Raw genomic sequence first — 12058 nt, 5'->3', positions numbered from 1 at the left:
TGTGCCAACTCGCGTCTTATGCTTTCACTTCCACCCCTGGAGCATTTAGCTCTAACGACTCCTCTCTGGACGGCCAATGAAAGCGAGCCAGAGCTGAGAGTCCCTGCGGGTCCCCTTGAGGTCCACTCCGACCGACGAAGGCACGCCGGAGACGGAGACCCTGACCGACTCTCGGGAGTACTCGGGTCCGTGGGGTCGTTACTCCCCAACAGCGTATTATTATATGTCTTTCCCATCACGGAACAATGGTGCTCCGGACCTTTGGGAGGCGTGCGCGGAGCCGAAGCCAACACGTAGAGGCCCTTTTGACACTTTAATGAAATGTAAGGGGTATTATTATTATTTATTATTTTTATCTTTTTTTTTCTCGGTTTTCACCGGCGTACTGCTATGCACGGGCCGAAGCCAAGTGCATCTCAGGTAACTCTATGGTACACCTTCATTTGTTTGTTGTGTAGCTGGTTGTGCAGACGTAGGGATATTTGAGGTTTCATGTGTCGGTATCGTTGAGGCAGCGGTTGATTGATCAGTTTGCAAAAATTTCCTTACTAATCTGCATGTATTAAGAATGACTGTTTTTTGGAGGAGGTTGTATGTGTTCCCCGGGAGTTTTAAGGTCTTTAAAGATTGGTGGAGTTGTTTTGGTATAACGCCTGTTGTAGATAGGACAATCGGTACTATTGTTACTTTCTGTAAATGCCATATGCGGGATATCTCGTCTTTTAGTTCAATATATTTTGTTAGTTTTTCAGCAATAGTGCTTTGTAAATTGTGTGTATTAGGGACGGCTATGTCTATGAGGAATCCGGTTTTAGTAGTTTTGTCTATGAGCGTAATGTCGGGCCTGTTATGATGGGTGGTTCGGTCGGTGAGGATGGTTCTATCAAAGTAAAGCTTGGTTGAAGAGTTGTCTAGTACACTTTCAGGTCTATACTTATAGTGGGGTTCTATAGCAGTAATAAAGTGATGTTGGTGAGCGAGTTTTTGGTGAATAATATTTGTCACTTGGTCATGTCTGTGTTTATAGTCAGTCTGGGCTATTGTTTTACACGCACCTGTAATATGCTGAATAGTTTCCGGGCAGCTATTGCATTTTCTACATGAGTCGTTGGTCAGGGTTTTTGTTATGTATCTCTGGTAGTTTCTGGTTTCTATTACCTGGTCTTGTATCGCCGACATGAACCCTTCAGTCTCCGGGAACAGTTCGCCACGCCTCAGCCACGCGTTCGACGCCTCCTTGTCGACATTAGGTTGGCAAAGGTCATGACGATGTCTGCCATGGAGAGACTTCCTAGTCCATTCAGCGATTTTTGTCTTGTCGTCTGTAAGGTTTTCATTTTTTTGCGTTGTACTATCTTGTAGGTTTAGTGGCGTTAACTTGCGATCATTCTGTAATGTTGCTTTGTGTAGTGTGGAACATTCGGCTTTAGTAAAAAAATAATGTCTTAATGTTGTTATCTGTCTGTTGTGTAAGTTTGTTATGTCGATAAGTCCTCTTCCACCTTCTTTCCTCGGTAGCGTCAATCTCTGAACACATGACCTTGGGTGATGTTTTCGAAATCTGGTCATTGTGGTGTGAATGGTACGTTGTAATGCTTTGAGCTCTGATTTAGTCCAGTTTATTATGCCAAAAGAATATGTGAGAACGGGTATAGCAAATGTGTTTATGGCTTTTATTGTATTACGTGCATAAAGATGTGATTTCAGGATTGTGTTAAGTCTATGTCGGAACTGTTGTTTTAGTTTTTGTTTTGTGTCTTTATACTGTATTTGGCGTGATTGATTGTATCCTAAATATTTATAGGTATCCTGTTCGTCAAGTGATTCAATTTGTTCCCCAGATCCTAGCGTGTAGTTATGTTGGTATATCTGTCCAGCTTTCATAGAGTTTATTTTGCACTTGTCTATTCCGAATTCCATTTTAATGTCGTTCGTAAATTGTTCTGTCAAGCTAGTCAGGTCGTACAGGTCGGTCTCATTGTCAGCGTAAAGTTTTATGTCATCCATGTAAAATAAGTGGTTTATATTCTCAGTATATCTGTCGCAGTCTGTGTAATGTAAACGGTACCCGACAGAAGTTGAATTTAATATATTGGAAAGGGGGTTTAAAGCTAAGCAGAACCACAGTGGACTCAGTGCATCACCTTGGAATATACCTCTCTGTATTCTAATTGGGTTTGTTTCTAACCTTACCGTTGGAGAGTTGAGTTTGAGTCGTGTTGTCCAGGTTGTCATTGTTGTCTTTAAAAGGTTAATTATCTTGGGGTGTATTTTATATATTTCTAAGACTTGAATCAGCCACGAATGAGGAACGGAATCGTATGCTTTTTTGTAGTCAATATACATTGAGTATAAGTCGGATTTGGTTTTATTAACATGTCTTAGAATTACAGCGTCTATAGTTAGTTGTTCCTTGCAACCCTGACTGAACTTACGACACCCTTTCTGTTGTTCAGCCAGGATGTTATTGCTATCCACGTGTTTGTAAATTAGTTCAGAAATACAGGATGTCAGAATCTTATAGATTGTCTGCAAACATGTAATGGGTCTGTATTTGGCTGGGTTGGTAAGGTCATTTTGGTCTTTTGGTATCATAAATGTAGTTCCTGTAGTAATGTAGGGCGGTATTGTGGTAGGATCGTCAGTAAACTTATTGAGGTAACTGTGTAGATAGGGATGAATGTTTGTAAACTTTTTGTACCAGTAGTTGTGTATATAGTCTGAATCAGGTGCTTTCCAGTTATGTGTGTTTCTAATAACTTTCGTAAATGTATCTAAGGGGATGTATTCAAAAGTCATGTCTGTTGTAGAGTTATTGGTTTTAGCAGTTTCAGCTTTTATCCAGTCAGCTTCGGCGTTATGATGAACAGGTTTCTCCCATATTTCTGCCCAAAAGTTTTTTAGCTCTTCCGGGTCTGGAGAGCTACTAACTATATTAGTGCCTATATTTTCTAATGTGTTTGTTGTAGCCTGTCTAACATTTCTGTAAAATAGTTTCTCATTATTATGAAACTGGTTATTCTGCTGTTTTCTTAATGTACATGTTTTATATCTATTTAGCCTGCCCGATATGAGTGCAAGTTTTTGTTTGAGCGTATCTAGTGTGTGTGTGAGTTGTGAATTTGGTTCTTCATGAACAGAATGAATTTTGTATTGTTCCATTATGTCATTTACGTGTTTTTCGATGTTTCTGCTTCTAGTGCCATTCATGAATTGTGTTATTCTGCCTATTTTCGCTCGAATATCATATAGTCTTCTCTCTAGTCGTTTTTGCCATTGCGGTCTTCTGTCTTTATTTGCAGGGCGCGATCGAGAGCTCTCTGAGGGTTCCAATGATATTTTTGCTCCATTTACTTTGGCAGCTGTCCAAGCTGCAGAGTATATTGCAGTTTGAAGGGTGTTGAAATCTGTATCGCTGGTAACATGTTCCGGAAGTGTTATGTTATTAAGATAGTACACTATATTTGCTAATTTTTTAGATGTTTTTTGTTTAGGAATGTATGATCTACATGTCGGGTCGGTATCTTTGAAATACTGTAATGTCTGTCTAAATGTTTCATCGATTAAAAGGTCTCTTTGGGGATGGCGTGTGCTGTCGGTAGATTCATCAGGAATATTCAACTGTATACTTTGTAAAAATGGCATTTCAGAATCGGGTTGTTGGTTGAAGTCTGCTGTTACAGGCATGTCTGTGTGATTGTTCGTATTCTGGATATTTATTGAAAGTTCGTTAGCTATCTGTTGTTTTAAATCATTCAACCTGGTCTCACTAAAATATTTATTACTGATTATTACTCTACGTTGATCGGCTATTCTTTGTTCACTAAGATGTGCAAGTGTAGGGAAATTGTTTATGAATGCTTCATGTAACGGTTTCCTGTAAGAGGTTCTGTTTGTTTCAAGTTCAGTAATCCTGTAATATGAAAGCATAATATATTCGTTCTGTTCAGTCGTCCATCTTAAACGTGTTTGTGTGTTATTTATATCCTGTACGTTTAAATTACCTGGTGTGTATGTAGTTTGTACGCTAGTTCGTAGACTATTTAATTCTCTCTTTACTTCGTCATAAATCCTATCCAGTGTTTTTTGTGGCAGCAACTTATTACGGATTATTGCTCTTCTTTGGTCCCCCACTCTTTGTCGACTAACTGGCATGTTTGGGAATTTCTCAATGAATTTCAGGTGAAGAGGTTCGAGATATGTTTTAGTATCAGTATCCAGTGCAGTAAGATATAGGTAAGTGCGCATTATAAACGTATTCATTTCATTCGTCCATCGTTTGCGCGTTTTGGAAGCTTCCGAGGTGGGTACAAGCTCAATGTCTGGAACGACATCTTGTACAACACCGTCGTGCGTGCTAGCGGAAGATAAAGTAGACGTTTTCTTAGACATGTATGAAGGTCGCGTTGAAGGTATCGATGAGAAAAGGGATTTGTCGTCATCTGAAAAATTCGTCGCGGAGGTGTATCCGATCCGCGGGCGGAGGTTGTACTTGCTGGGAGCAGCACAACGTCCACGGTTTGCGGCTGTAGTAAATTCTTCGATGGAAGCCCGCCTGCTCAGCTCCGCATCGCCGCTGGTTCGCATGCTGTGGCACCCAGCAGCGGCTCCAGGTGCGCCCCGACGATCGCCCTCGGGTAGCGGTCCGATTGCGGCTGTAACAGATTGTTCGATGGGAGCCCGCCTGCTCAACTCCACATCGCCGTTGGATCGCATGCTGTGGCATCCAGCAACGGCTCCAGATGCGCCCCGACGTTCGCCCTCGGGCAGCGGCCCTGAACGTAATCTTCTCGAACGTAACTGCATAATATCTATATATAAGAAAAAGAAAAGGAGGGAAAAGAAGAAGAGATAGGAAAGTTGGGATCTTAGTTTGGGAAGGGTAGACATAGTTGATATTGTCAATGTTTTTGTATCTCCCTAATTGGGGTGCGATCTTGATGTTTTGATCTCTTACTTCAAGTATCGCCAACCCTTAAGCCCGCCCACCACGGCAAGGTGATCCCTTTGGGGGGTTATTATTATTATTATTATAGGTTTTATTTGCTCAGTGCATTGCACTGATCCCTACTGGGTGAAAGCCTCCTCAATACCCTTCCATTTCTCTCTATTTTTTGCTGTTTCCATCCAGTTCTTTCCAGCTAGTTTTATGATGTCGTCTGCCCATCGTTTCTTAGGTTTTCCTCAGCCTCTTTTTTTCTTGATCCTGTCCATTCTGTTACCCTTAAGGTCCACCTTCCGTCCAAATATCTGTACAAATGGCCAGCCCATTTCCACTTTAGATGTAGGGCTTGTTTTAATGCATCTATAATTTTCGTTCTCTTTCTTATTTCCTCGTTTCAGAATTTTTGTATTTTCCTGAGTTTTAACATACTGCTCTCCATCGCACGTTGCAAATTGAAATTTTGTTTCAATTCTGCCTTTGAATGTCCATGTCTGGCATCCATATGTTAGACTGGGCAATATGCATGTGTCCATTATGACCTTTTTTAGGTTTGGGGGGTAGTCTCCTTTAAGTACCTCTTTCTGCGCCCAGTATTTCCGCCATGCACTGTTTATCCTTCTTTCTACTTCATTCTCGTTGTTCTTTGTGTTAAACAAGACTTGTTTCCCGAGGTAAACATAGTCATTTACATATTCTACTAGGTTCCCAGTAATCTCAAATGGTTTGATTTGGCTGTTGGTCATCACTTTAGTTTTCCCTGTGTTCGTGTACAAACCGACTCTCTTGCTTTCATCTGCATGTGACGCATCATTTGTTTGAGTCTTTTGGCTGATTCCGTAAAGAGGATGATATCGTCTGCGAATCTGAGGTGACTAAGGCGCTTGCCATGTATTCAGAGTCCTTCGTCTCTCAAGTTGATTCTTTTAAAGATGCCTTCTAATACTGCTATAAAGAGCTTTGGAGATAGTGGGTCCCCCTATCTCACTCCTTTCCTTATAGGTATTTCTTCTCCTATCGTTTCCAGTCTTACTCTACTGATACTTTGTTTGTAGACGTTTTTTATGATGTTTATATATGTTTGGTTCACTCCACAGTCTCTAAGCGCACTCCAGATCGAGCTATCTGTTATACTGTCGAAAGCTTTTGTGTAGTCAACAAAGGCTATGTACAGAGGCCGTTTAAACTCTTTGTATTTCTCCAATATTTGTTCCAGCCTATGAACATGGTCCATGGTTGAATATCCAGCACGAAATCCCGCTTGTTCTATTGGTTGACTTTCATAAATTTTTTGTGATATGCGGCTTAATATTATTGATGTAAAAAGTTTGTATATACCTGACAGTAGGCTGATTGGTCTATAATTGCCGATATCTAAAGGGTCCCCCTTCTTATAAAGCAGTATTATGTCAGAGATACACCATTGTCTAGGGACTATTTCAGTTGTTAGTATCTCATTAAAAAGCTTTGTTAGATAAGGAATCAGTAGTAGAGCGCCTATTTTCACCAGTTCGTTGCAAATGTTGTCTGATCCAGGACTTTTTTCTGTTTTTGAGTTTGGGCAGCTAAAAAAAATACGTGTCCGTTATTTTAGACTACTCTATAACATATATAAATATGAATGAAATCGGAACCGGACAGTTGGGTACCTTTCCTTGTTAGTCCAATTATGTCGAAGTCTATATTTTTGATAGCATGTAGCAGTTCTAAAAGGCGTTCTGTAGTTGATAATGATCGGACATTATAGGTACAAATCTTTAATTTATATACGTTAGTTGGTGATTTGGATTGTTGGTTGGTGGGTTTTATTGAAATATTATGTTAATGTGATATTTGTAGAATCTGGTTACGCCTATTTTAAGGGGCCACCGTACTGGCAGTAGACGGAACCCTGTCAAATTTGTATTTGTGTAGCAACGGTTCTATGAATTGTTTGTTTACTTTTATGTATGTCAGTCGGTCAATAACAGTTCTCATGTAAACACTGAATAAATTTCTAGTATACACTTTCTTGGTTTAACTGTGCTATAGATCTCTGCTAAATAGTGATAGTTTATTCCCCGCAGTGGTTATGTAGCCTACGCACGATTCAAGAATAGTGTTAACGGTAAAAGAAAGAAATTTTCAGCGGAAATGAGTAGTGCTATAAAAATTGATCAACTCAACGAGAGTAATTATGAAACATGGAAGATCCAAGTTGAAGCAGTGTTAATAAAAAACGACGCCTGGGGATACGTTAATGGGAGTATCAAGAAACCAGCTGAGGTAGCCGAAGCAGCAAAATGGGAAATTGGCGATTCTAAAGCTAAGTCTGACCTAATTTTATCCATAACCCCGAGCGAATTACGACATTTGAGAGGTTGTAAGACATCGCGTGACGTATGGTTAAAGTTACAGAACATTCATGCTTCCAAGGGACCTGCGAAAAAGGCTACGCTATTAAAAGAGTTGTTACTGCGTAAATTGGATGAAGGCGGTGACTTAAGAGAACATGTCATGCGATTTTTCGATGTAGTAAGCCAATTAGCGGACATGGATATTGAAATGCATGATGATTTGATCTCTATAATGCTTCTGTATAGTTTGCCGTCCAGTTTTGACAATTTTAGATGTGCCATAGAATCTCGAGATGCATTGCCAAAACCAGACGCATTGAAAATTAAGATATTAGAAGAGGAACATTCCAGAAATGTTAAAGAAAGTGTAGATAAGGCACTTCTTGTAAAAGGAAAGAGATCTTCTAAGCCTAAGAAACAAATAGAGCATCGTCAACACGCATATGATGCCCCTGAGCAGGCTAATTCGAAAATTAAGTATAAATGTTTCAAATGTCACCAGCATGGACATAAAGCCTCTGAGTGTACACAGAAGATGAAAGTACAACGTAATGATAGTGCAAAGTATGTGTCGAACTTAAATGAATTACCAGTTGATTCCAATTTTGTAACATTCAATTGTGTTTCAGATGTTAATGCTGTTTGCAACGAGAATGGAAATTGGATCGTCGACAGTGGGTGTACGTCACATTTGTGCAACGATACAGATAAATTTGGTACTACATTACTACCGTTGCCCGGTAAGCTAAATTTAGCGACAAATTCGAGCACAAACGTACAAGGTAAGGGGACAGTAAGATTTTCTTCATGTAATAATGGTTCTAAAACTGAAGTGCAACTGCCAAATACTCTATTTGTTCCTGATTTGCGATGTAACCTAATTTCAGTAGCTAAAATTACTGATCAAGGGTATAGCGTTACGTTCAAGAAAAACATAGCTAGTGTTCAAGATAGCTATGGTAACACTAAACTTGTCGCGAATCGTAAAGGTAATCTATATTACGTCGAGGAACATTGTGATGGAGTGTCAGCGATTTCTGAGCGAAAGGTTGACGTATGGTCGTGGCATGAGTATTTAGGTCACTTAAATGCGAAAGATCTTGTCCGAGTCTTAAACAAATCTGGCATGAACTTAAAGATGACAGATGTAGCCGAGTTGTACGATTGTGATATTTGTGCGAAAGGAAAAATGAGTAGGTTGCCTTTTTCTAGATCGAGTGGGCCATGCGATGAAAAGTTGAGAATCATACATTCTGACCTCGTAAGACCCATGCGGCATACGTCAATAAATGGAGCGAAATATTTCGTAACCTTTATCGACGATCATACGAGATGGTGTGAAGTATATTTTCTTAGCAAGAAAAGTGAAGTCTTCACTACATTCAAGGTATATAAAAATCACGTAGAGAATCTATTCAGACGTAAAATAACTTATCTCCATACAGATAACGGAGGCGAATACTGTAATCGGGATTTCGACGAGTTCCTGAAGAAAGAAGGAATAGCAAGAAGATTGACAATTCCTGGAGTACCCCAGCAGAACTCGGTCGCGGAAAGAAAAATCAGGACCTTGTTAGAAATGGCGAGATGTATGCTGATTTCGTCAGGACTTTCTCCGGGTTTCTGGGCAGATGCTGTAGCAACAGCTTGCCATGTAAGAAATCGTTGTCCGACCAGAAGTCTTGAAGGTGAGATACCTTTTGAGAAATGGTTTGAACGACCTGTCAAGTTATACTACTTACACAAGTTTGGATCTAAGGTACACGTCTTGGACAAGTCAACCGGGAAAGATAAGTTCGCACCAAGAAGCCTGGAAGGAATCTTTGTAGGCTATCCTAGAGATCGCAAGGGTTACAGAGTATGGATGCCAAAACAACGACAAGTTATCATGTCAAGAGATGTGAAATTTCACGAAGCAAAAAGTGAAGCTAAAGAAAACGTGAACCTGAAGATTGACCCCTTTGAAATCGACTTGGGAGAATCGATAAATGTTCAAAATCAACCTGTATCGGTAGATGTAGAGTTCCATCCGACTCAAACTAGTGAAAATCCGGTAATACATATCTCCAATCACGAGGATGAGTGCATCGAGTCATCGAGTAGTCGTGATACAGAACCTGAAGGAGGAGATGATGTTCCCGTTGAAACCCGCCAAATGACAGACGATCCATATATTGTCATGGAACCATCTCAACACGATCATCATCAAGACGATGTTCATGTTGATGGGGGGAGGATAGTAAAGATAGGTCCAGGGCGACCACGACTGGAGCGAGGTCATGTTGGGCGTCCACGGAAGATACACAACATGGTTGATGTAGAGCCACAGGTTTCCACGGAAGAAGGCGTTGAATCGACTGGAGAGTATGAAGACTGTGTGGATTTCGTTGGAGTCGCCGAAATAACTCTAAAGGAGGCCTTATCCGGTAACGAACGAAAAGGATGGAAAGACGCTATAATTTCAGAAGTTCAAAGTTTAATCAAAAACGATACTTTCGATGTTGTCAAGAAACCTATGGGTCGAAATGTTGTTGGTTGCCGATATATATTAACAAAGAAGTTGAATATCGATAGAACTGAGAAGAAGAAAGCCAGACTAGTGGCAAAAGGTTTTAGCCAACGTTACGGCATCGATTATCAGAAAACTTTTGCGCCAGTCGCTAGGCTTGACTCGATAAGACTGTTAGTTGCACTTGCAGTGGAGCTGGATCTTAAAATTCATCAGTTGGACATTAATACGGCATATTTAAATGGATTATTAGAAGAGGAGATATATATGAAGGTGCCAGATCTCCTAGATGAATGTTTACAAGATCTAACACGATTGGAGCAGCCAGGTTCACTTATACATGAAAGAGCTAGCAAGATGTTATGTGACCTGAGGTCTGGAGGCAGTGTGTGCAGGCTCAAAAGATCGCTGTACGGGCTTCAACAAGCTGGTCGACAATGGAACATCAGACTGGACGAGCAGCTGAAGTCCATGGGATTACAAGCATCTTTAAATGAGCCTTGTCTTTATTTTAAAAATATAGATTCGCAAACTAAACTCTTTGTATTAGTTTACGTGGATGACATTCTCGTCGCTTCGCAAAGAGCAGAATGCATCGAAGATTTCAAAAAGGAACTGGCCACTAAGTTTGAATTGAAAGATTATGGCATTGTGAAATATATGTTAGGCATAGAGTTTGACAGATGTGACAAAAGCATGAAATTGTCACAAGAAAAATACATTGATGATTTATTAATCAAATTATTTAATATGGATAAAAGTAAACCAATATCTACGCCTATGGAAGTTAAGCAAAAGATTGAAAAATCTGTAAATAAGTGCAGTGACAGTGAACTGTACCCATATCGTGAGATTATAGGTTCACTGATGTATCTCTCTACGGGAACAAGACCTGATATTACGAATACCGTGGCTGTATTGAGTCAATTTGACGACCGGTTTGGCCTAGTGGGTAGTGACCCTGCCTACGAAGCTGATGGTCCCGGGTTCAAATCCTGGTAAGGGCATGTATTCGTGTGATGAGCATGGATATTTGTTTCTGAGTCATGGGTGTTTTCTATGTATTTAAGTATTTATAAATATTTATATTATATTATATATATCGTTGTCTAAGTACCCTCAACACAAGCCTTATTGAGCTTACTGTGGGACTTAGTCAATTTGTGTAATAATGTCCTATTATAATGTCCTATTATATTATATTTATATTTAATTCTTGGATTGCCCTAATGAGGAATGTTGGAATGTTGCAAAGCGTGTGCTGCGATACCTAAAGCATACAAAACAATATGGACTTGTTTACAAAAAGACAGGTAAATCTTTGCATGGTTACTCGGATGCTGATTGGGGAGGATGTTTGATAGATAGGCGTTCTTATTCCGGTTATGTTTTCATGTTAGGAGGTGGATGTGTGTCGTGGAAGTCGCAGAAGCAGAAATGTGTCAGCACCTCAAGCTGTCAATCAGAGTATGTAAGTCTAGCCTACTAGTCTAGACTTACATACTCTGATTGACAGCTTGAGGTGCTGACACATTTCTGCTTCACAAGTCTAGAGTACTTGAACAGCTTACTTACTGAAGTTGGGTTACGTAAGTTTGCACCATTATCTTTACATGTAGATAATCAGGGGGCGATTTGCCTTGCGAACGATCCAATGTTTCATTCTCGGAGTAAGCACATTGACATAAGGTACCATTTTGTACGAAGTGTATTAAAGGACAATAAGAGTATTGAGTTAAAGTACTTACCGACCGACTCAATGCTCGCCGACATATTAACGAAGGCTCTGCCTAGAGAAAAGCACTATATGTGCATGCGCGGTTTGGGCATTGCTTGTTAATTGTTTATTTTTTTATAGTTGTTCTTTGATACCACTTTGATTTGTTTTTATATGTTTTATTTGTGTTACCGTTTATTTTGAATATGCACATTAAGGGGGCGTATTGAAATATTATGTTAATGTGATATTTGTAGAATCTGGTTACGCCTATTTTAAGGGGCCACCGTACTGGCAGTAGACGGAACCCTGTCAAATTTGTATTTGTGTAGCAACGGTTCTATGAATTGTTTGTTTACTTTTATGTATGTCAGTCGGTCAATAACAGTTCTCATGTAAACACTGAATAAATTTCTAGTATACACTTTCTTGGTTTAACTGTGCTATAGATCTCTGCTAAATAGTGATAGTTTATTCCCCACAGGTTTGGATGGTTGAAGGTGGTGGTCGTAATCCCCACGATGACCACGACCAGTCGGCTTGGGGAATGTTGT

The 12058-nt window shown here is 39.9% G+C and overlaps 2 protein-coding genes across 12 annotated transcripts in view; both read left to right on the top strand.

Annotated features, from left to right (window-relative positions):
• Positions 1-12058, top strand: part of LOC133526851 (protein AF-10-like) — a 96843-nt gene that overhangs the window by 40923 nt on the left and 43862 nt on the right. The gene's annotated exons all lie outside the window — the stretch shown is intronic.
• Positions 4849-8104, top strand: LOC133527129 (uncharacterized). Its single transcript, XM_061864017.1, has 2 exons — positions 4849-7842; positions 7908-8104. Exons 1-2 carry the CDS (start codon positions 7076-7078, stop codon positions 7912-7914), a joined length of 774 nt encoding a protein of 257 aa, XP_061720001.1. The 5' UTR covers positions 4849-7075; the 3' UTR covers positions 7915-8104.

Source organism: Cydia pomonella, chromosome 1 (genome assembly GCF_033807575.1).
Source record: "Cydia pomonella isolate Wapato2018A chromosome 1, ilCydPomo1, whole genome shotgun sequence".
Taxonomy (NCBI): Eukaryota; Metazoa; Arthropoda; class Insecta; order Lepidoptera; family Tortricidae; genus Cydia; species Cydia pomonella.
The sequence above is the reverse complement of the archived record's forward strand: the minus strand, read 5'-3'. Positions and strand labels throughout refer to the sequence as shown.